The sequence below is a fragment of the Salvelinus alpinus genome, chromosome 4, assembly GCF_045679555.1.
Source record: "Salvelinus alpinus chromosome 4, SLU_Salpinus.1, whole genome shotgun sequence".
Lineage (NCBI taxonomy): Eukaryota > Metazoa > Chordata > Actinopteri > Salmoniformes > Salmonidae > Salvelinus > Salvelinus alpinus.
The window spans coordinates 42,223,002-42,245,382 of record NC_092089.1 but is presented as its reverse complement, the minus strand read 5'-3'; the positions used below and the strand labels follow the sequence as shown (position 1 = coordinate 42,245,382).

The 22,381-nt window shown below is 42.1% G+C and overlaps 2 protein-coding genes across 10 annotated transcripts in view; both read right to left on the bottom strand.

The window, feature by feature from the left end:
- Window positions 1–10,965, bottom strand: part of LOC139573570 (aromatic-L-amino-acid decarboxylase-like) — a 34,635-nt gene extending 23,670 nt beyond the window's left edge. For both annotated transcript variants that reach the window (XR_011674623.1, XM_071397188.1), the window contains exons 1-4: window positions 10,854–10,965; window positions 7,349–7,556; window positions 5,918–6,031; window positions 4,511–4,630 (exon numbers count right to left, since the gene is read on the bottom strand). Coding sequence is in view for 1 of the 2 variants with exons in the window: in XM_071397188.1 (XP_071253289.1) it covers window positions 4,511–4,630; window positions 5,918–6,031; window positions 7,349–7,549 (435 nt within the window). In the remaining variant the exon portion in view is untranslated. The remainder of the gene's footprint in view (window positions 1–4,510; window positions 4,631–5,917; window positions 6,032–7,348; window positions 7,557–10,853) is intronic.
- Window positions 10,966–12,993: 2,028 nt separating this feature from the next.
- The window catches only part of LOC139573569 (growth factor receptor-bound protein 10-like), a 78,782-nt gene continuing 69,394 nt past the window's right edge, over window positions 12,994–22,381 (bottom strand). For all 8 annotated transcript variants that reach the window (XM_071397180.1, XM_071397181.1, XM_071397183.1 and 5 more), the window contains 9 exons: window positions 21,823–21,960; window positions 21,386–21,496; window positions 19,363–19,458; window positions 19,048–19,122; window positions 18,624–18,740; window positions 18,208–18,274; window positions 18,007–18,094; window positions 17,714–17,807; window positions 12,994–17,530 (listed from right to left, as the gene is read on the bottom strand). In XM_071397180.1, coding sequence (XP_071253281.1) covers window positions 17,384–17,530; window positions 17,714–17,807; window positions 18,007–18,094; window positions 18,208–18,274; window positions 18,624–18,740; window positions 19,048–19,122; window positions 19,363–19,458; window positions 21,386–21,496; window positions 21,823–21,960 — 933 coding nt within the window. In that variant the 3' untranslated portion in view covers window positions 12,994–17,383. The remainder of the gene's footprint in view (window positions 17,531–17,713; window positions 17,808–18,006; window positions 18,095–18,207; window positions 18,275–18,623; window positions 18,741–19,047; window positions 19,123–19,362; window positions 19,459–21,385; window positions 21,497–21,822; window positions 21,961–22,381) is intronic.

Genomic DNA, 22,381 nt, shown 5'->3' with positions numbered 1-22,381 from the left:
CGGGGCTGTCGCTGGGCAATACGGAATTTCAGCTCCCTCCAAAGATTTTCTATTGGATTCAGGTCTGGAGACTGGCTAGACCACTCCAGGACCTTGAGATGCTTCTTACGGAGCCACTCCTTAGTTGCCCTGGCTGTGTGTTTCGGGTCGTTGTCATGCTGGAAGACCCAGCCACGACCCATCTTCAATGCTCTTACTGAGGGAAGGAGGTTGTTGGCCAAGATCTCGCGATACATGGCCCCATCCATCCTCCCCTCAATACGGTGCAGTCGTCCTGTCCCCTTTGCAGAAAAGCAGCCCCAAAGAATGATGTTTCCACCTCCATGCTTCACGTTTGGGATGGGTTCTTGGGGTTGTACTCATCCTTCTTCTTCCTCCAAACACAGCGAGTGGAGTTTAGACCAAAAAGTTATATTTTTGTCTCATCAGACCACATGACCTTCTCCCATTCCTCCTCTGGATCATCCAGATGGTCATTGGCAAACTTCAGACGGGCCTGGACATGCGCTGACTTGAGCAGGGGGACCTTGCGTGCGCTGCAGGATTTTAATCCATGACGGCGTAGTGTGTTACTAATGGTTTTCTTTGAGACTGTGGTCCCAGCTCTCTTCAGGTCATTGACCAGGTCCTGCCGTGTAGTTCTGGGCTGATCCCTCACCTTCCTCATGATCATTGATGCCCCACGAGGTGATATCTTGCATGGAGCCCCAGACCGAGGGTGATTGACCGTCATCTTGAACTTCTTCCATTTTCTAATAATTGCGCCAACAGTTGTTGCCTTCTCACCAAGCTGCTTGCCTATTGTCCCGTAGCCCATCCCAGCCTTGTGCAGGTCTACAATTTTATCCCTGATGTCCTTACACAGCTCTCTGGTCTTGGCCATTGTGGAGAGGTTGGAGTCTGTTTGATTGAGCGTGTGGACAGGTGTCTTTTATACAGGTAACGAGTTCAAACAGGTGCAGTTAATACAGGTAATGAGTGGAGAACAGGAGGGCTTCTTAAAGAAAAACTAACAGGTCTGTGAGAGCCGGAATTCTTACTGGTTGGTAGGTGATCAAATACTTATGTCATGCAATAAAATGCAAATTAATTACTTAAAAATCATACAATGTGATTTTCGGGATTTTTGTTTTAGATTCCGTCTCTCACAGTTGAAGTGTACCTATGATAAAAATTACAGACCTCTACATGCTTTTTAAGTAGGAAAATCTGCAAAATCGGCAGTGTATCAAATACTTGTTCTCCCCACTGTATGTTCCGGGACTCATCCGATGGCATTGAGGAGTTTACCACATCAATCACCGGCATCATTAATAAGTGCATTGACAAAAATGTTTCCACAGTGACCGTACATACATATCCCAATCAGAAGTCATTGATTACAGGCAACATCTGCACTGAGATAGAGGCTAGAGCTGCCGCTTTCAAAGAACGGGACACTAACCCGGACGCTTATAAGAAATGCAGCTACGCCCTCCGAAGAACCATCAACAGGCAAAGTGTTAATACAGGACTAAGATCGAATCTGACGCTCATCAGATCTGTCAGGGCTTGCAAACTATCACAGATTACAAAGGGTAGCCTATCAGACAAGCTAAATGACTTCTATGCTTGCTTCAAGGCAAGCAACACTGAACCATGCATGAGAGCCCCAGCTGTTCCAGACGACTGTGTGATCTGTAGCCAATGTGAGGAAGAGCTTTAAACAGGTTAACATTCACAAGGCCGCAGGGCAAGACGGATTACCAGGACGTAAACTCAGTGCATGCACTGACCAGCTGGCAAGTATCTTCACTGACATGTTAAACCTCTCCCTGACCCAGTCTGTAATACCAACATGTTTCAAGTAGACCACCATAATCCCTGTGCCCAACAACGCCAAGGTAACCTGTCTAAATGACTACCGCCCCATAGCACTCACATCTGTAGCCATGACGTGCTTTGAAAGGTTGGTCATGGCTCACATCAACACCGTCATCCCAGACACCCTGGACTCACTCCAATTCCCCAACAGATCCACAGATGACGCAATCTCTATTGCACTCCACACTGCCCTTTCCCACTTACGTGAGAATGCTGTTCATTGACTACAGCTCAGCATTTAACACCATAGTCTCATCCAAGCTCATCACCCTGGGACTGAACACCTCCCTCTGCAACTGTATCCTGGAATTCCTGACGGGACACTCCCCAAGGTGGGGAGGGTAGGCAACAACACATCTGTCACGCTGACCCTCAACACGGGAGCCCCTCAAAGGTGTGTGCTTAGTCCCCTCCTGTTTTCCCTGTTCACCCACGACTGCGTGGCCGCACACAACTCCAACACCATCATTAAGTTTGCCGACGACACAACGGTGATAGGCTTGATCGCCGACAACGATGAGACAACCTATAGGGAGGAGGTCAGAGACCACACTCAATGTCAGCAAGACAAAGGAACTGATCGTGGACTACAGGAAACGGAGGGCCGAGCACGCCCCCATTCACATCGACAGGGCTGTAGTAGAGTGGGTCGAGAGCTTCAAGTTCCTCGGTGTCCACATCCCTAAGGAACTATCATGGTTCAAACACCAACACAGTCGTGACGAGAAAGCTGAAAAGATGTGTCTTTTTTTTTATATAGCTACACCATTGAGAGCATCTTGACTGGCTGCATCACTGCTTGGTATGGCAACTGCTTGGCATCCGACCACAACACGCTACAGAGGGTAGTGCGTATGGCCCAGTACTTGTGCCGAGCTCCCTGCCATCCAAGACCTCTATACCAGTTGGTGTCAGAGGAAAGCCCTAAAAATGGTTGAAGACTCCAGCCACCCAGGTCATAGACTGTTCTCTCGGCTACCACATGGCAAGCGGTACCGTCGCACCAAGTCTGGAACCAACAGGCCCCTGAACAGATTCTACCCCCAAGCTATAAATAGTTATTTAAATAGTTAACAAAATAGCTACCCGAACTATCTGCATTGACCCTTTTAGCGCTAACGTTTTCTGCTACTGTTTACTATCTGTCACTTTATTCCTAATTACATGTACATATTTAATTTAATTACCTTGCACATCGACTCACTACTGGTACCCATTGTACAGTATATAGCCAACTTGTCGTTTCTCATTGTGTATCTGTTATTACTTTTATTATTATGTCCTTTATTTTTCAATTATTTCTCTATTTTCTTTCTCTCTGCATTGTTGGGAATGACCCGTAAGTAAGCATTCCACTGTTAGTCCACACATGTTGTTTACGAAGCATGTGACGAATACAATTTGATTTGACAGTATTATAATTTCACTCGCAATCATAAATGCAAATCTCACTCATTAGCTTCTGTTTTAATAAAACTGCTCCTAAATGCATCTCATATTCTTTCAAATGCTCCTCGGAACATGGTGCATCATGTGAGATGGCAACTTGTCACAGCTCTCATTCGGCTGGCAACAAGTGAGAGGAGGCCTATTTGTTGCCATAGTGAAGTGCACTTAAAACCCCAGCCATAAACAGAACACCCCTAGGATGAGCCATGCTCCTCGATTGCTTCAATAGAGGGCCAGCCTTTCTCTCTCTCTCTCTCTCTCTCTCTCTCTCTCTCTCTCTCTCTCTCTCTCTCTCTCTCTCTCTCTCTCTCTCTCTCTCTCTCTCTCTCTCTCTCTCTCTCTCTCTCTCTCTCTCTCTCTCTCTCTCTCTCTCTCTCTCTCTCTCTCTCTCTCTCTCTCTCTCTCTCTCTCTCTCTCTCTCTCTCTCTCTCTCTCTCTCTCTCTCTCTCTCTCTCTCTCTCTCTCTCTCTCTCTCTCTCTCTCTCTCTCTCTCTCTCTCTCTCTCTCTCTCATGCCTCAGCCACCTCTCCTATCTTATCACTTGCTGAGACATTCACCTCAGCTGCGCTGCAGTATCCACAACAATAAATGAACGCTGAACGCTTCACCACACGAAATAAGTACCCACACCCCCAACAACCACACACACACACACACACACACACACACACACACACACACACACACACACACACACACACACACACACACACACACACACACACACACACACACACACACACACACACACACACACACACACACACACACACACACACACACACACACACAAGCCCATCTTTGGCTGACATATTAAAAAGGCAATTTCCTGCTGTTTATTTGATGTTGTGAGGTGAAAAATAACAAAAAAATATGACAGACAAATTGCTGGCAGCAACAGAATCGAGAGCAGTCGATTGCTTTCCCTATTTTCCTAACATCCGCATTGTTTTTAAAGGCAAAGTGGCATGGACTGTAAATATGGTATTGACCCTACTGTGAATGCCATATGTTCTGTACTTGGCTGTCCTTACTTTGAATAAGACTGACAAATATCCCATTTAATTTTTCATTTCAATTCATTAATTGAGTAATTCATGTATTTGAAAGTACGCTGTTGAAATGCAGCAATAGAACTGTGTAAATAAAACCAATGCATTGTCTAACCCCAAAGAAATGGTGGGTAGTTTTACCATACCTGGATGACGCCTCCTCCTTGTCCGTGTGTCCCGGCGATGAAGTCCTCTGGCAGCTTGAGCATCTTCCCCAGCCAGTCCATCATGACTGTCTCCAGCTCTGTACACGCCGGGCTGGCAGCCTACAGTAACATGGGGTTAGAGACAGGGTCAACACACAGCTCTGTACACGCCGGGCTGGCAGCCTACAGTAACATGGGGTTAGAGACAGGGTCAACACACAGCTCTGTACACGCCGGGCTGGCAGCCTACAGTAACATGGGGTTAGAGACAGGGTCAACACACAGCTCTGTACACGCCGGGCTGGCAGCCTACAGTAACATGGGGTTAGAGACAGGGTCAACACACAGCTCTGTACACGCCGGGCTGGCAGCCTACAGTAACATGGGGTTAGAGACAGGGTCAACACACAGCTCTGTACACGCCGGGCTGGCAGCCTACAGTAACATGGGGTTAGAGACAGGGTCAACACACAGCTCTGTACACGCCGGGCTGGCAGCCTACAGTGACATGGGGTTAGAGACAGGGTCAACACACAGCTCTGTACACGCCTGGAATGGCAGCCTACAGTACGTGGAGTGACCACACCATTTGGACATGATGAGCGAAAAATGCTAATATCGGTCCATTGAATTGAATGGGATTTGTACCACAAATGCTAAAACATTAATATTTGGAAACAGTGCCATGGAATCTAAACCAAAGCATGGATTGCTGTCATACCTTGTCCATAAACTGCTTACAATGTAAGGAAGTGTTAAAATAATTTAATTCCTATATGTTTATCAACCAATTCAATTAAAACACTCTGCCCATACATAAGAATTTGTAAGATACTTATCAGCATTAAATGGACAGAAACCAGTCTCAAAATCAATCAATCAATAGCGTTTATTCTCGAGAGTACTGACCCTAGTACAATTTACATCAGGTTATATAATAATAATGATGTCATAGGTTTTAAAATGTCCTTCCTCCTCTCGGATACAATGGCAGTACAGTTAGCGTTCTTATTTTGTCTGCCACCTGTTAGACAATCTGCAACTAACCCAAGGTCTCTCCCCTCCCTCGGTAGAGACAGAATTTCCTGTAAGGAACACATCATTCCAGCCTGTCTGAAGATAACTCCATTCTTTCTAACAAGGAACACATTATATTCAGCATTATGATTATAATAAGATTCATTCATCCATACAGTGACATAGTAGTATTCTGTTTAGTTATAATTCTAAGTCAAATGTATACATATTTTAGTCATTAAACACAAAAATCCCGTAACAGGAAGCCAATGTGTAATTTTGTAATTTGGGTGAACTATCCCTTTAATGTCTTAAAATGGTGATACTGTTCAAATCATATTCAAAAGAAAGAGAGAGGATGACAGAAACAGATGACAAGGTCATACATACCCAGGAGAATCCGATGCAACCAATAGCTCCAGACAGCATGTCTGCCAGCATGGCCGGGAAGGAGTTAGCCGTGGGGAAGTAGGCATAGAAGTACGGGCTGTGCCAGTGTGTCACCTTAACACAGAGAAAGAGTCGTATCAGGTAGCCTAGAGGTTAGGGGCCGGTTCAAATCCCAGGTGTAACCTGACGGAGAAAATCTGACAGGATGTGTGCTGGCAATCAGAGGTTTTCTGGTATCAAAGTCCTGCTAAATACCATGCCTTGCCATGGTGCCACTGAGCCCTTGAGCAAGGCACTTAACCCCTAAACTGCTCTAGCCCTTGAGCAAGGCAGTTAACCCGATAAACTGTTCCAGGCTGAATTCCCGTCTTGTGCCTGTGTGGGGCACCAAGCAAAAGGCTGCCAGTGTCCCTGTCTCCCTTACATGCTTTTCCCATGGTGAGTCATTCATTAGACTAACTGGGCTTATTCCACACTGTTAAAAGCAGAGGTGGTAGAGGAAAGAAAGATAATAATGATTGATAATGGAATAACGGCTTTCATGCTACAGCTAAGGAAAGAGTTTGGGTTGGGAGTCGGGGGTAGATAGATTGAAACTGATTGGTTTCTCTGGTGGTGAGATTATTGATGTGAGGTTAGTCATTCATTTAAAGTCTTTGAACGTTGCCATGTGAAAGGCCACAGAATGCGGGGCATTTTACAACCACTTGTAAAAACAACTATATGATTGATACGTGTCATATACAGTTCATGTGAGCTTTCATTAACTGATTGCTCAGTACAAACAACAAAGGACAATGGACTACCTTGTCTCGTTAGCAAAACGTTCAACACCGAAGCTCCTTACTGTACATCTTCTAAATGATTCCTAAACAACTGTCAACAGACCAGAACAAAATATTTAATTCCATATGCACCACCTATTCATAAGGAAGTATGCATAAGAGATTCACAACACCTTTATGAAACCTGTCATAATGAGCATTGCAGTATGATTAATAACAACAATTATAACACATTTATTCAATATAATTAATAATCTCTTGAAATAGATCTTTATTTATCCATTGTACAGTGGAAATGTGTATTCTTACTGCCATGGAAGAGGTTGGGAGCAACACAGGGTTAGCGGGTAGTGACTGTGTGCATTGAGTGTTGTGTATGTTCTCGTGATCGTTCAATGCAGCCGGATGCCACTGGGTAAACAGCTCATTGGTATCATCAATATTATCATATTTAATTATGAACTTTTCACTGACGAAATCTGGGAGAAAGCGGATCTCCAATAACGGAGTACCTGACCCAGAGCAAGTTATGAAGGCCTTATGTATGCCACCTTCAAGCAAAGTGTTACTGTCATTTTATAGCTGTAATCACCCTTCAATCAATAGTCACCTCATCTATAACAATATAATAATCTTGGCCGCCTACCCCAGGCATGATGACCCTCTCAATGTCTTTGACCACGTCCTCGTAGGTTTCGGGCTCCTCAGGGGCCTCCTCAGGGATGAGGGACCGCAGGTACCCAGGCTCCACGTCGGGGTACACCGGCCTCTGCTCTATGTTCTCCAGGTAATCTGCTATCAGGTCTACCATCTCCTTCCCTCTCCTCCGGAACTCTGTAGCGTCCATTGTACAACTGGAACAGACAAATGTCCCACTTTATTGTCCCAACCTTTAGTAACAGTCCCATACACTTAATCCCTGAGTACATGCACGTACGTGCGTGCACACACACACATACACACACACAATTTAGCATAATGTATTATTAAGGGAAAGCCAGCCACGTTGTGGTCATCGACGCCTCGCTTTCTGGACAAACTAAACTTCTTTGCCCTGCTGCGAGGAAAACAACACTGAGCTGCAGACGTGGGCCCCTGCCACTCACGAGGACTGTGTGCTCCCAATCTACATGGCTAAAGCGAGTAAGACATTTAAGACTTTTAACCCTCGCAAGGCTGCCGGCCCAGACGGCACCCCAAGCCATGTCCTCAAACCATGCGCAGACCAGCTGGTTGAAGTGTTTACAGACATATTCAATCTCTTACTATCCCAGTCTGTTGTCCCCACTTGCTTTGAGATAGAAATGTCCCCACTTGCTTCCCTGTAGAAATTGGGACCTGGACTTCCTGATGGGCCAACCCTAGGTAGTGAAGGTAGGCTACAACACCTCCGCCACGCTGATCCTCAACACGTGGGCCCCTACAGGAGTGTGCGCCCAGCCCCCTCATGTCCTCCCTGTTCACCCACGCACGTCTCCAACTCAGTTTGCTGACTACATAACAGTGGCCAGCACTGTTATGTGCTTCTACACCTGCATTACTAGCTGTTTGGGGTTTTAGGCTGGGTGTCTGTACAGCACTTCGAGATATTAGCTGATGTACGAAGGGCTATATAAAATAAAAATTGAATTGAATTGAATTGGTAGACCTGACTAGCAACAACGGCAAGACAGTCAACAGGGAGGAGGTGAGTGCCTTGGCAGACTGGTGCTAGGAAATAACCTCTCCCTTAACGTCAAAAAAACAAAGGATCTGATCGTGGACTACAGGAGACAGTAAAGATAGCAAGCCCCCATCCACATCTAGAGAGAGGGTCAAAAGCTTAAAGTTTCTCTGTGTGCACATTGCTGAGGACCTGAAATGGTCCCTTCACAAGACCCTCACGAACTTCTACAGATGGACCATTGAGAACATCTTGTCAGGCTGTATCACCGCCTGGTACGGCATTTGCACCGTCCGCAATCTCAGGGCTCTCCAGAGGGTGGTGCGGTCAGCCCAACACACCATCGGGAGCACACTGCCTGCCCTACAGGACATCTACAGCACCCGGTGTCACAGAAAACACAGAATGGGCATCAACACTGTCACGTGACCCGAGTGGCTGGATGAGTGAGGTCAAATGACCTGACCTTGATCTCATTGCAGGAAGTCTTCCTCCAATTTCCCATCCACCCAGTCAGAGGCAGCGCCAAGTATCCCCTTCAAATGAGAACCACAGCCTCAAACCTAAATACTTATTTCGGAAATAATCTTTACCGGATACAAGTAAACCTAAGCAATGTTGTTTTAGTGCAGCACACATGGCCACACATTGCCAAGAAGATCATCAAGGACCTCGGCCACCCGAGCCACGGCTTGTTGACCCCACTACCATTTTTTTTATATACATTGTTTACATTTGAGTCATTTAGCAGATGCTCTTATCCAAAGGCGACTTATTGCAGTAACTACATCTATTTTTATACTTTTCGTACTGGTCCTTCATATACAAGGCAGACACAATACAGGTGAATCAAAGCTGGGACCAAGAGACTGCCCAGTACCCTACTTTACCCCTTGTCACTGTCACTAGCCGGCTACCACCGGGTACTCTACCCTGCACCTTAGGAAATGCTGCCCTATGTACATAGTAATTGAACGCTGGTCACTTTAATAAAGTTTACATAGTATTTATATATAAACTGCATTAAATGTTTTATATATTTTATTATTGTGTGCTTGTTTGACATTTACTGTATTGATTGATAGGAACATAAGCATTTCGCTGCACCCGCCATAACACCTGGTAAACTGTGCACGCGACCAATACAATTTGAACACGAGCAGCATGACAAATACTACAGACTTATATTGTGAGTTGATGTATTGATCAGATAGATAACATAGTGAGGCTAATACAGTACAGAGAGGTGTTCTGCCCCTGACTGACCACAGTAAACACTGCTACTGATAGTCCCCTGTAATCCGCTCTAATGCAGGTGTGTGTGTGTGGTGTGCATGTGCGTGTGTGTGTGTGTGTGTGTGACCCACTAAGTCTACTGCTCTATTTGATTGCTTGACAGAAAATTCCATTAGTGGTGATAAACCTAATCACCGTGCTGGTACACTTCTGGCTCTTTATGCCCTATCCAGACTCCAAAATGTACATCTCTAAACTAACATTCAGCAAGTGGTTTAGTGCAGGATTTCCCATGCAGCACCACGGAAACAAAGTGTCTAAAAGAGGTTTCTAATCTGTTTCCGTGGTGGCCTAATCTGAAATGTATGATGAATAACCCATGCAGGCTAAAAATGTAAGGTATGTCAGCAAGTTTCTTGCAGTGTTTACATATTGAAGATTTATCAAAATGGGGAACGACAGCCTACAAAATTCAATACATAAAGCTAACTGTAATAGAACAAATGCTCTGATTCAAATGACACAGATCAGAGGGAACTTCAAGAGCAAGAGAGAAGCAAGAGAGAAAAAAACTCAAAAGCAATTGCACGATAGTCTATCAAGATGTTACGAAACACCACAGTACATCTACAGAAGCGTATCATTCTGAATGTCACCCATGCATGCAACACTCAACAGAGACATATGAACATTGCCCTCTTAGAACAAAAAGTGCTATCTATATCCTAAAAGGGTTCTTCAGCTGTCCCCATAGGAGAACATTTTGAATAACTATTTTTGGTTCCAGGTAGAACCCTTTACTGAGAGGGTTCTACATGGAACACAAAATAGTTTTACCTGGAACCAGAAATGTTTCTCCTATGGGGACAGCCGAAGAACCCTTTTGGATTTTTTTTTTGTAAGAGTGTACAACCCAACATAGTCATTCAGGTGTTGTTGTTTCTATCAATCCTCTCTGCCAGAGCTGTACGTATCAAGTTAAGGAGTGCTGATATAGGAACAGTTTTGACCTTTGGACCATAATGACAAAGATTATATATACACCGGAGGGACCTGATCCTAGATCAGCACTCTTACTATGATACTGTACATACCGCCCCTGGTGTGCATGTATTCTGCAGCCCAGTAGAGACCTGCAGTCCTGAAAAACCATAAGAGTATTAGAGAGGTGGGTGGGTAGATGGTGGGTGGGTAGATGGTGGGTGGGTAGTAGGTGGGTGGGTAGTAGGTGGTTGGCGGTGGGTGTACTCACGTTGTCGGGCAGTCGTGGTCGGGTCCTCCTCTCCTTCAGTCTTCACACACAGCAGCAGTGAGCAGTGGAGTGGTGTACAGCAGGAGCGACGAGCACAGCTCTTTTATCTGCCCAGTGGCCCCCCTCAGCCAGCCAATGGGAGTGTGGCTCCTGGCCAAGGCAGTGTGCACATGCAGGAAGGGCTGATTCACAAGGAGTTAATGAGATCCTACTAATTTTCCACACAGCCTGATCGACACAAAGGCTTAGCACACAGCTAGCTACCTGTTGCACGGCACTGTTATAACTACTATTGTTAATTGATATTACTGTTAGTATTACCACTTACCAATAAAGCCTCATAATCTTGGGTTTTGGAAAGCAGTTAACTGACAAACATAATTTCAACCAATGTGGTATAACTGTTTATTACATACTTATAAACTATCAATAAACTACTAATTTAACGTTTACAAACTACTTATAAACCCTGTTATAACTCATTTTAAGTATACCGTTTTGGTTGATATTTGATATAGTTAAATCAATAAACCAAACTCCTTTGTTGATTTGTGGTGGAAATCTGGGTAAAATGGATTACATTGATAAAGTAAATTGAAATAATGTGAACTATGTTGACTTTATACATTTTTGCCTTCAGGGTTAATATTTTAGACTTAACCCACTGTCAACAAGCTAAAACTAGTTCCAAAATCCATATGGTTATGCATCCTCTAGGGTCTGTGGATATCGTAATGCTTATATACACATTTTAGTTTATACAGACTGGCCAGATGTCAATCTGATGAAAGACCTCAAGCAAGATAACCTGATACCTCTTGTCATCTGAAAATCAGAGTACATCTCAATTCTCATCTGCATAACCAGGATGTTGGTTTATCTACATTCTCTTATGGGGCCTGGATGATTGCTCCATTCTTATGCTGCATTCATAACCAAGTGGCAAAATGGTAATTACCAATTGTGAAGTTGTGAATACGAGTTAGATGCATTCACGTCCCTTGAACTTGAGAAACGTTGATTGACTAATGGCAAAAAAGCCGCATCAACCATAAACTAAAAGTACAGCTAGTGCTCGCAAACAAATTAAAGTGTTCACAAACCAAATTAATAAATAATGTTTTGTTGTTTCATTTAACTGCCGAAAATACTGTTATAGAGGTCATATCCTCAGTGGATTACGTCAGAGTTCAGCATGGGAGAAGTCGGAGCTCAGGGATAATAGAACAGTTTCCTAGTAATTACCATTTGGAGGGGCGGTCAAGTGGATTTTTCTTTACAGTTGTATGCTTGTATTTACAAATTTACAAGATGTTATTAACACAGCATTAGGTCTGTATAGAGTACATTTTCCAAGTCAAATTCTGTACCTCTCAGCTCTTAACCGTTTTGTGCCAACATCTGTAATGCTTTTGAATGAATATTGATTGTTGGGACGTGAACAATCCTGAACATTTGAAATATGTTAGTTCCTGACATTTGTCCCTTTAAGGGGCAATCTGCAGTTGCTACATCATTTTTGGGATTTATAAATGAATGATAAGTAGCTTCCAAATGATTCTTGAAGAATATAACTTATAAATGCCTCATGAGCTTAGTCCAACTGTCGTACCCCCCACCAGAACCCAAAATATAAGCTTGTTTTACTTCAATGTTTGTAAACAAAGAAAATGTAAACAAACTACATGGCCTCAATACAAGATTAAAACTTTAATTTCTATATCATGGATGGTCAGTCTTTGCATCCATAGCTCTGTCTATGAATTTGAGAGTGGTTACTCCAGCCCCATCCCTCAGCTTTTTACTGAAACATAGTGTGGGGAATATGCTTTGTTATTGTTTCAATGGATGATTGCCCATTTAAGTAGAGTATTTGATTCGCTATTCGTAGTGGTTGTCTGCCATCTAGTGGGCAAACAGGGTGAAGTACAGTTGACATTTCAAGCAGACATGTCAAGCTAGATGAAAATATATAACTAAACTCATGGTAAATTGCAGTAGAATTGTAATCTAGAAGAAGTAGCATTTGCAATAGTATTCAAAAGAAACAGAATGATTTGCAAATAGAGTAGTGATTTAAATGCATTTGTAATTACCTTGATGAGGACTTCCCTACCAAGACAAAACAGCACAGCTTAAATTAATAGCAATGTATTAATGTTTTATTCTAATTACAATAAACAGAACATATCAGTCCCTTATTTGTACAAAAATACCTGAAAAGGTTACAATTAAGATATATAAGCCATTCAGCAAATTTACAGATCGAAGCAAAGCACAGTATGAATACAGGATCTTTCTCTTAAAAAGAGATACAGGTTCTTTTTTTTTTGCATTCCCTGAAATACATAATCGTTTATATTTATATAGATCTATATATATTTGCTTTACTCCTTTGTACAGTCACTGTATCTTGCATTGTGACAATATATGCAAAGCACAAGTCATTATCGATCACTGGAAAAGGTTCCCGTGAACGGTCCAAAGTCAGCTCTAGTTTAGTGCAGAGAAAAAGGTCATCAGAGACACCTGCTGCGTTTTAGGCTTCTTGAGACAAACAGACGTACACAAGAGAAAAGAGGACACCTTACATCAACTGTGCTGTACTACTGTTTTGGAGAAACTACTGGTATGCTGAAAGAATATCATAAAGGCCAAACTACTTACTAAAGAAAATATTGTTTGGTGAAATACTATTAACCCCAAGTTGATCAAAAGAACTACACAATGTATTCGTTGCACATACAAAATCTCACTGGTCTGACGATATGACCAGTTTTCAACAGGCTCCATGTCAACCCTGAGCAACCCAGTTACATTCATTTCTCTGACATAAAAAAAGTACATTTACTTAATTCACTTTCATTAGTTCACTACTTTGCAGGTGATTCAATGTCACTAGTAACATTCTACAAGTTCATAGCAAGACACTATGTGAGAGAAGTCGCCTCTGATATGAATGTTTCTGAATAGGAAAAACACCTATGTATCTGTATCTAACAGGCCTAAACAGTTAGTGTTGAGAAGTCAGTGATGTCTGAGTAGCTTAAGATGACTTGCAGGAACTATGAAAAGATGCATGCCCAAGCCAACTCCAGTTCCATACCAGCAACATTTCAATATTACAGACATTTGTGAAGAGCTTTTTACATGACAAACACATAAGAAACAAACTCGATATGCACATTAAACCAAATGATAAAAACCACTAAAATAAATCAAGTTTCTTCATTTCATAAGTAGTTAAGAGTAAGCCAATGCGGTAATAATAGTGATCTGTAACCTAAATACAGTGTTGTATCTACATGGTTTCATATGCTAATATGGTACATTGATTCAGTACACAACTTTTACATGAGTTGCAGATAACATTGTACAGCTAAGATTACCATCGGAGGAGGCAATCCTAACTGATTTCTACTGAAATCATTATGACCAATGGGAAGATATATTGTCTGACTTTTTGACCTAATTTAGCATAGGAGTAGGAAACAGCTTTGGCACCTAACCTGCTCATTGTATAGTCATAATGATGCCATACCCAGAGCCCCACATTAACATATATTATATATTCATGGCTCTGGTCACACCCAATAAACAGTGATGTGTAGCTCTCAAAATTCCATGGAAAAGGTACTGCAGTGGGCATCTAGTGGTGCCATCACATCCAAGCCTTTCTAATTGGATAATACGCATAACACACTATGTTGTGGAAAAGACTTGGCTATTTAATGTACTGTACACCAATTTGTTTTTTGCAATTGTGGCTCAAGTACCGTAAAGGTATAGCTTCACTTCTGACACAAGAAACAAAGTTCTAATTAACGCAAAGTTTAACGAGTGAAAGTTCTGTAAAATGGAAGACAACTAACTGTAATGAAAGGGACAGAGCAACTGAACTGACAGCTCAAATAACAGTGTGAATTTGAAAATCAACTCACGAATTAAATATCCAGATATGAAATTAATTCGATTGACAGTATCAGTGAAAGTCACACTTAAGAGGTCAAATGTTTAAATATGTAAAAAAAAATGTTTTATATGTAATCTAATTCAACCTGTGTGTTTGAAATATTATTGAGGAGTTAATGTGAAAAGATTTCCTAAATGTAGAAGAATGTGTGAGAGAAAGGCATTAAACTGAATATCGATGTGAAACGCACTGTGACTGAAATATTAGTGACTTTTATTCCCCACACTTTTTCTACTGACACCAATTTGGAATAAAAACCATGACATTAGGGAACACCACTTGAACGTTACTTCATAGTAAGTGTTGGTGATAAAATAGTTTGAGTGTTCAAACATAAAAAGCAAGAAATTAAATATAAGCTATGTAATAGATGCTATGTAATAATTACGCGGTTCAATCATTCCATGGTAATGATAAAACAGTACCGAACAGCGCTGAGAAAAGAGCTACATTTCAAGTAATCACTCACATCTAGATAAATAAATACATTTGCGAAACAATACTTGAAATGATTGAGTCATTGCATCTTATTTTAAAAAAGGTCATTGTGCAGAACTTGTAGATAGTGTGGCTAATATTCTGTATCTGAATCTATCTAGCTTAAGACACCATAAATAAAATAAAAAGATGGCTCTTTCTTAATGTTGCATTACAGGTAAAAGCATCTTTACAAATCTGTGTGTTCACTGCAACCTTGGACAAGGCTGGACAGTAAAAACCCTTCCACTTCAGGGCATCATCCATTACTAGGGCTTCACAGTGTCTGTTCGAAAAACAATCATATCATGGAAAAGAAAAGCAACAAGTCCAAAATTAATGGACTTGGTGTGCGTCCCAAATGGCACCCTATTCCTGATATAGTGCACTACTTTTGACCAAAGCCTTATGGGCCCTAGTCAAAAGTAAGGTAATGCACTATGTAGGGAATACGGTGCCATTTGGGACGCACCCTTGGATTAAGAAGATGGGTCCTCACAGCAGACGAGTCGATTGATTCCAGTTCAATTCTACAGACAGCACAACAGACAGACCGACCTTGGACTGTACACATCAACTCTGAGCTAGTCAGATCCCTCTAGTGGATCACAAGAGGTTGGTGTAGTGGTTATATTTCCCTGTGTTCTGACGGAGGGAATGCAAACAGGTGGGTTTAAAAGAAAACTGTGGCACCCTCCCCAGTGGCCTAAGTTAGGTTTTAGTCATATAATCATAACCATATCTTCAGAAAGCTTACAATATGGAATTACAGTCCACAAGATGGCCATATGCTTTCCAATGTTTTACATATAGATTATTATTGCGTTGACACCAAGAGAGACCCAAGAGCAGAGCCTTCCTTGGCTGTTATGTTGCTTGTTATCACCTGAAGAGCAGCTTGGTAGCCTAGTGCCATTCTGAATACGTACTGTAGGCAACAATAGAAGGGTTGGTTATAGCACACGGTATAGGACTAGGCTAGCAGCGTGGACCTTAACAGCTATCTACTACATGGACTTAAATGAGTAGATGAGATAGGGAGTGAATGAATACCTGTAGTTGTTTATATTTTGGGGGGGAAGTTCATGTGGTTGTATGTGGAACACCGGATGGTGGAGCTCATGATGGATTGATTTAACACTGAACTGGATGTAGTGATTTAGTTGTTGTTGTGTGACTGTTAGAAATCTATACGCTCCAGACTACTGATAAGAAACTAAAACGGACTAAGAACACATTTGATGATGCAGTACTAAAATGTTATGAATACAAAAGCCTGTGAGGTCACCAAAGAAAGAAAGAAAGAAATGAAGAAAAGTCCTATGAGAGTGGAATGAATGTATCCTGTGTAGTCCTTGAGTATCCTTCAGCTCCATCCTAAGTTACCAGCTCCCGCCTCTCCTTTCCCACAGCTTGACAGAGACAGCTGGCCTCGTGATCTGTCTCGTGATGTTCTTTTTACGAATATCAGTCCATCCATCCCTCCAACACAGGAGGGATTTGCCATTGTTGGTAACGAGAAGAATGAGACAGTAGAGGAATTCTTCTTCAGTCAGTGTGGAAAGGCCTGTTCCCAGTTTCACAAGCGCCAAACTAGAAAACAATCAGCTTTTCAAAAAAAGGTTGTAGTATAGATGATTTGTAACACACAAAAAAAACTTTCATTATGTAAAAAAGTGGCCCAGACTAAACAAAGTCCTGATGATTGGACAAGGAAAATAAAAACTACTTTGATCTCATAAACTGTCACTAAACCGTGTCAGTGGATCAGAGCTTATTGGTGACTATGAATACAAACTTGAAAATGTTTTTGTTTTTTTATATGAGTTAATAACAACGTGGTGCATCTTTTTGCTTTATTTTTTGCTTCTTTATCTCCTTCTTCCTTCCGGAACACAGAGGTCACTGAAGTCCACTAGCGTCCGTCCTAACCCACCAACCACTCCGTCCCGTTCCATCCGCAGTCTCTGGCAGCTCATAACACATCAACAACAACATGAGTTCATCACATCAGCTTCTCCTAAAGAAAAAGTATTGAGTTTGTTTTTAGGCAGAGTCCGGTCAAGTCATAGGTCAGGGGTCATAAGGCTACGAGGGTGCAGGGGTGCTTGAGTTTACAAGGTAGGACTCCTCTGTTGAGCTGGTAGAACTCCACCAGCTGGATCAGGTCGGTGAATTTGGTGGACCCGTCGTCAAGGCTGAAGAAGATCTGGCCGTCCTCTTCACACTGCAGGACGGACCATAGAGACAACAGTCAGGTGAGAACAAGAGGAAGTAATGAACAACAAAAGTTACTTTACTCCATAAAATTGTTGTCTGTTTTACTTGGTTTTCTAGTGTGCCTGTAGACATAAGAGAGGGGGGAGGTCAAAGAGAGAAGAAGCCCAGAGTCAAGGTAAAGCTCACTTACCGGTAAGATCTGGAAATGCTTAATTTTCTGATGATGGCACAGTGTGAGGACAAAGGCCTTTGGGTTGCTTTGACTGTCCCTCAAGAGAAACAACCTGAGCAGAAAATGGGGAAAATCAGTCTTTGGTGAAAACTTCAACGTCTGTCAAATTTACAAATTTAAATCCAACATATATTGGCATGTGGGCTGGGCATTCTGAAGATGCAAGACACTTTAATAATGAAATAAATCCTAATCAAATATTAGGTTGGCTGTGTGGTTGCAGAGACTGAGGAGCGACTGAGGAGTCTTACCCGTCCACCTGGCCTTGTTGGTGGATCATCCGATGGGACTCTTCTCGCGTTATCCGCCCATGGAACCACAGCTGTGTTCTGTGAATAACTGGACGTGGAAGTGGAAAGGAGAGCTTTAGGACAGGGTCAAGGCTTTATCTACACAGAATGTAGCCAACTCAAATAACACAGGGATTGTGAGAACTTATGTTGTTGAATTACCTGAGTTTAATAAACAGGGATGTAGTGGACTGGGACTACCTAGAATGTTCATCCGTTGACTTCTCTTCTGAGATACAGAACAAACAAACATGGATTAGTTGGTTAATAAAAGGTTCTTACTTCATTGGCACAGCTGCATGACGGATAGCATGATAGCTTTGTGACAAGCATGACCCAAAGAAAAGTTGTTGCACTCTTGCTCAGATTATTTAGAAATCACCAACGTTTCAGCAGTAAGTCTTCTTTCAGACCATAAGGTCATATAAGCATTGTAATATCTTAATAACGTCGTAGTCGCATTGTGGTCACGTTGTAGTAACATTGCTGTAACGTAGTTACGTTGTAGTAATGTTGTATTGTTGTTGTAGAACCATTGTAATAGTAATATTGTAGTAATGTTGTAGAAAGAGACTCACTCTCCATGCATTGCCCTCCTCCATGGCAGCGCTCTGGGCCTCCAAGGGATTGTCGATCACCCTGCCTATCCTTCCTGAGAAATCCATGGCAACCAGAGAATTCTCGGACACACTCCGCTAGAGGGAGACAAAGCAGTGTCAATGCCAATACAATTCCAATGTAGAAAATGCCCTGTTACAGTACTAGGGCTATTTCTCAATTGTCTGTCATTGAAGTCCCCCTCTCTCCTCACTTCCTTCTCAAAACGCACTGGACAGGGAACCTAGAGGTTAAGAGTGTTGGGCCAGTAACCGAAAGGTCGCTGGTTCGAATCACCGAAATAGAGGACACAAAGAGTCAAGAAAGACAACCGAGAAAGAGTCTGGATGTAAACAACAGTTTGGCTGGCATGGTGGCAGTAAGGAGCTAAAAGGAGAGGCTTACCACTGGTGTTGAAAAGTGTGACAGAGTTTTTCTCTGCTGAGGAATCTTGTAGTTCTGATAGAGGACTATTCCATACTGTGAAGAATAAGGAGAATATCCACAAATGAAAAGGTTTGCTTTTGTTTGGGTTAAGTCAACCAATAGCAAACCTTCCAAAATATTCATCAAATTCATAAAGATTGACAGTATTCAAATTAGCATGGTATAACTGACTCTCACAACAACCCAAGTGAACTGGCATCTGATACAACCCTCTGGTATAACTGAGGCAGTACTTTGCAGTGTATTGAGGGCTTGTTGCCATGGCGTTGGTACCTTGAAGAGTCTGAAGGCTGTCATCCAGGAAGTTCTGCTCTGTTCGTCTTCAGTACACAACATCCTCAACTCTTTCAGCTCAGTCCTCTTGTTGGGCTGTCAATTAACACACAACAACCAATTAGAGAGACCAAACAAACACCTCATCATTAGAAACAACCATTCAGACAGTATGGTTGTACTAAAACCCTCCTCCCTCGTACACTGACATATCCCATGAGATGATAGTTGATCTTGTTCAGGGTTGGCGGGGGGGGGACTGTAATCCATTATGTTACCAGCAAAATATTGTAATCAGATTACAGATACTTTTGAAAAACTGGATGATTACTTCTAGGATTACATTGAAAATCAGAGATTCTTTGACACCTTTCGGTTGTCTCAATGACATTCAAATCAGCATTGAAAAGGTGTAAGTTTAGGTTTTCCACCTGAGCGAGTGAGAGACCTCTATGATGACACACCAAATGCGTTACATGGATTGCGGGAAAAGAGCAGGAATGGGCTTTTGTAGGCTACATTCCAAAGATTATCCAACTTGAATAAATGCGTAGAGGTAAGGACGACAGCAGTGGTGTAGCCTACGGGCGATACGGATATCACGTATTATTGATATCGACATAGCACAATGATGTGAATCACACCGCTGCTCTCTCTATTAGTTATTTGCTCATTACGGATTGTGATTGTTGTAGATGTTTCTGTGTATTTTAACCAAATAGTGGTTGAATTGAAGTTTAAGCTGCCTATCAATCATTGTTTTTGCAACCAGTGGACAGCGAGTGAAAAAATGCACTCCCTCAACAGCTGCATAGTGCGGATCCCAGCCTATGGAATAAAAGTTTGAGTTGCTCCCTTCTAAACTCCTCTGTGGTATTGTGCTCCATACTGTCAAAAACAAGTTTCATTTAAGAAGTCCATGAGTGGGGCTTTTATTGCTCAATCTAATTTGTGCTGATTCAAAATGCCCATGGGCCTAATGGATACATGATCAAACTCACACACTTAGACTTAAACAGCTGAAAATTATCCAGATACCAAAGTGTCACCAACAAAAACGTATACAATAGGCCTATAGCAAATGCAGCATATGGCATACATTTTTTCCATGCAAATAGCTCTTTTCGGGAAGTGCTCAAAGCATGCCATTCCATGAGAGCAGCATTTATTTTTCTTACTCGAAGCAATGAGCCCAATCAGTCCTCCATGACAACAAAAACAACAGAGTAGGCTAATAAGTCCTTTGTTTTTGGGTTGTGCTCAGGTAAAACAATTTGCCTAATCTATACTTCCATATTTCTAGGTCTTATTCTTAAAGATAAAGGGGTATTAAATTAATTGGAATGACTGTAAATACTGTATGCTAATTGTATTATTATCTGTATAAAACTAGAAAGAATGGATTAGAAGAAGCCAACATAACAAACCCATAAAGTAAAATGCAACATCCATTTATGGCCAGCAATGTAACCTCTAACATTGATTTATCCTGCAATATATGTTGTTCAATTGGTAATATAATGTTTTTCTTCTAATGTCTCTTAAGGGGAAAGTAATCTGCAAGTAATCAGATTACATTACTGAGTTGAGGTAATCCAAAAGTGTCCAAAAGTTATGTTACTGATTACAATTTGGGACAGGTAACTAGTAACTGTAACGGATTACATTTAGAAAGGAACCTACCCAACCCTGATCTTGTTGCAGAATAAAATAGGATTTTGTTAGATTTTGGTTTCACTCTCTATCCATTTATTATATAGCCAGAAAGTGGGTCAACACAGAGCACACAATGGCAGCCTGCCTCTCGTCAGGCAAGATACAGGATGCGTACCAAATGGCAACCTATTCCCTATATAGTGCACCATTTGGGAAGCAGACACAGTCTAGACACGACACTGTTCAATAACTGTAATAGGAGACGACTTGTCCTCCATAGAAGACAGCGGAATAATAGACAACATATGAGCATCTGAATGACTTGCAATGCCTCGAGTGCAGAGGCCTTTCTTTCTCTTGAACGTACCTTTATACAGAACTCGTAGTCTGTCGGCGCACTGTGTAGCTTCTTGCCTGTTGTTACTGTGAAGACATTGCTGTCCTCCAGGTCTGCTAGTAACTGTAAATGCCTGGGCTCCTGTGGAGGATAAATCAATATCCGATGTCATTTCATCACAAAGAAACTTAAGCCTGGAGGTAACAGAGAGCAGAGCTCCACTCAAATCAATAGCAGCATGTGTGGTTGTATGGGACATAGAGAAGGCAGGCATCTCTGAGCAGCAAGTATGTACACAGATGATTGAGGCAAGCAGCCTCTTAACTAGCAACTAAAGTATTAGACTTTGTAGGCTATTACTAGTGCAGTTTAAATGTGGGATATTGGCTCAAGGATTCAGCAATACAAGCCTAATACTAACAGAGTTAGTGTACTAAGCATACAGTAGAAAAGAGTTGGCCAAATACCTTCGACGTTCCTTTCGTAGAAAAGTAAAGTCCTGAGCGTCTAAGGAACACATACAGCTTCTTCCAGGATTTCCTGCCCATCTCTTTCACGTATAAAAAGCCCTGGATCTCAGGACAACTGCTGGAGTTCAAGAAATTCTGAGAAAGGAGAGAGAGAGAGAAGAAGGCTTTAGCACAAATCAAATATCATCATTTCCATGGGTCTCAGAGAAATAACCCTCCACCGCCTTCCTTCCTAGCCAGAAAACAAACATTTATATAACGAACAATCTTGGCATTCTTGTGAGACCAATTTTTATGAGCCACTTTAAGCATGGGAGAGAAATGTTCAGACAGATGTTCTGTCTTATGTAACAGTATCAACCAAGACACATACACACTATAGAGACAGACAATTCAACAAGGAGTTCTGATTCTGACAGCAAGTTGTTGCAAGAACTGACTGGAGCGATAAGATAAGCACCTACTGGTTTTAACATGCCCTGCAGAATACAGAACTGTCTCCTGACCTGACAAGACACTAATTAAAGGTGCAATATGTCACTTTTTGACGACCCGT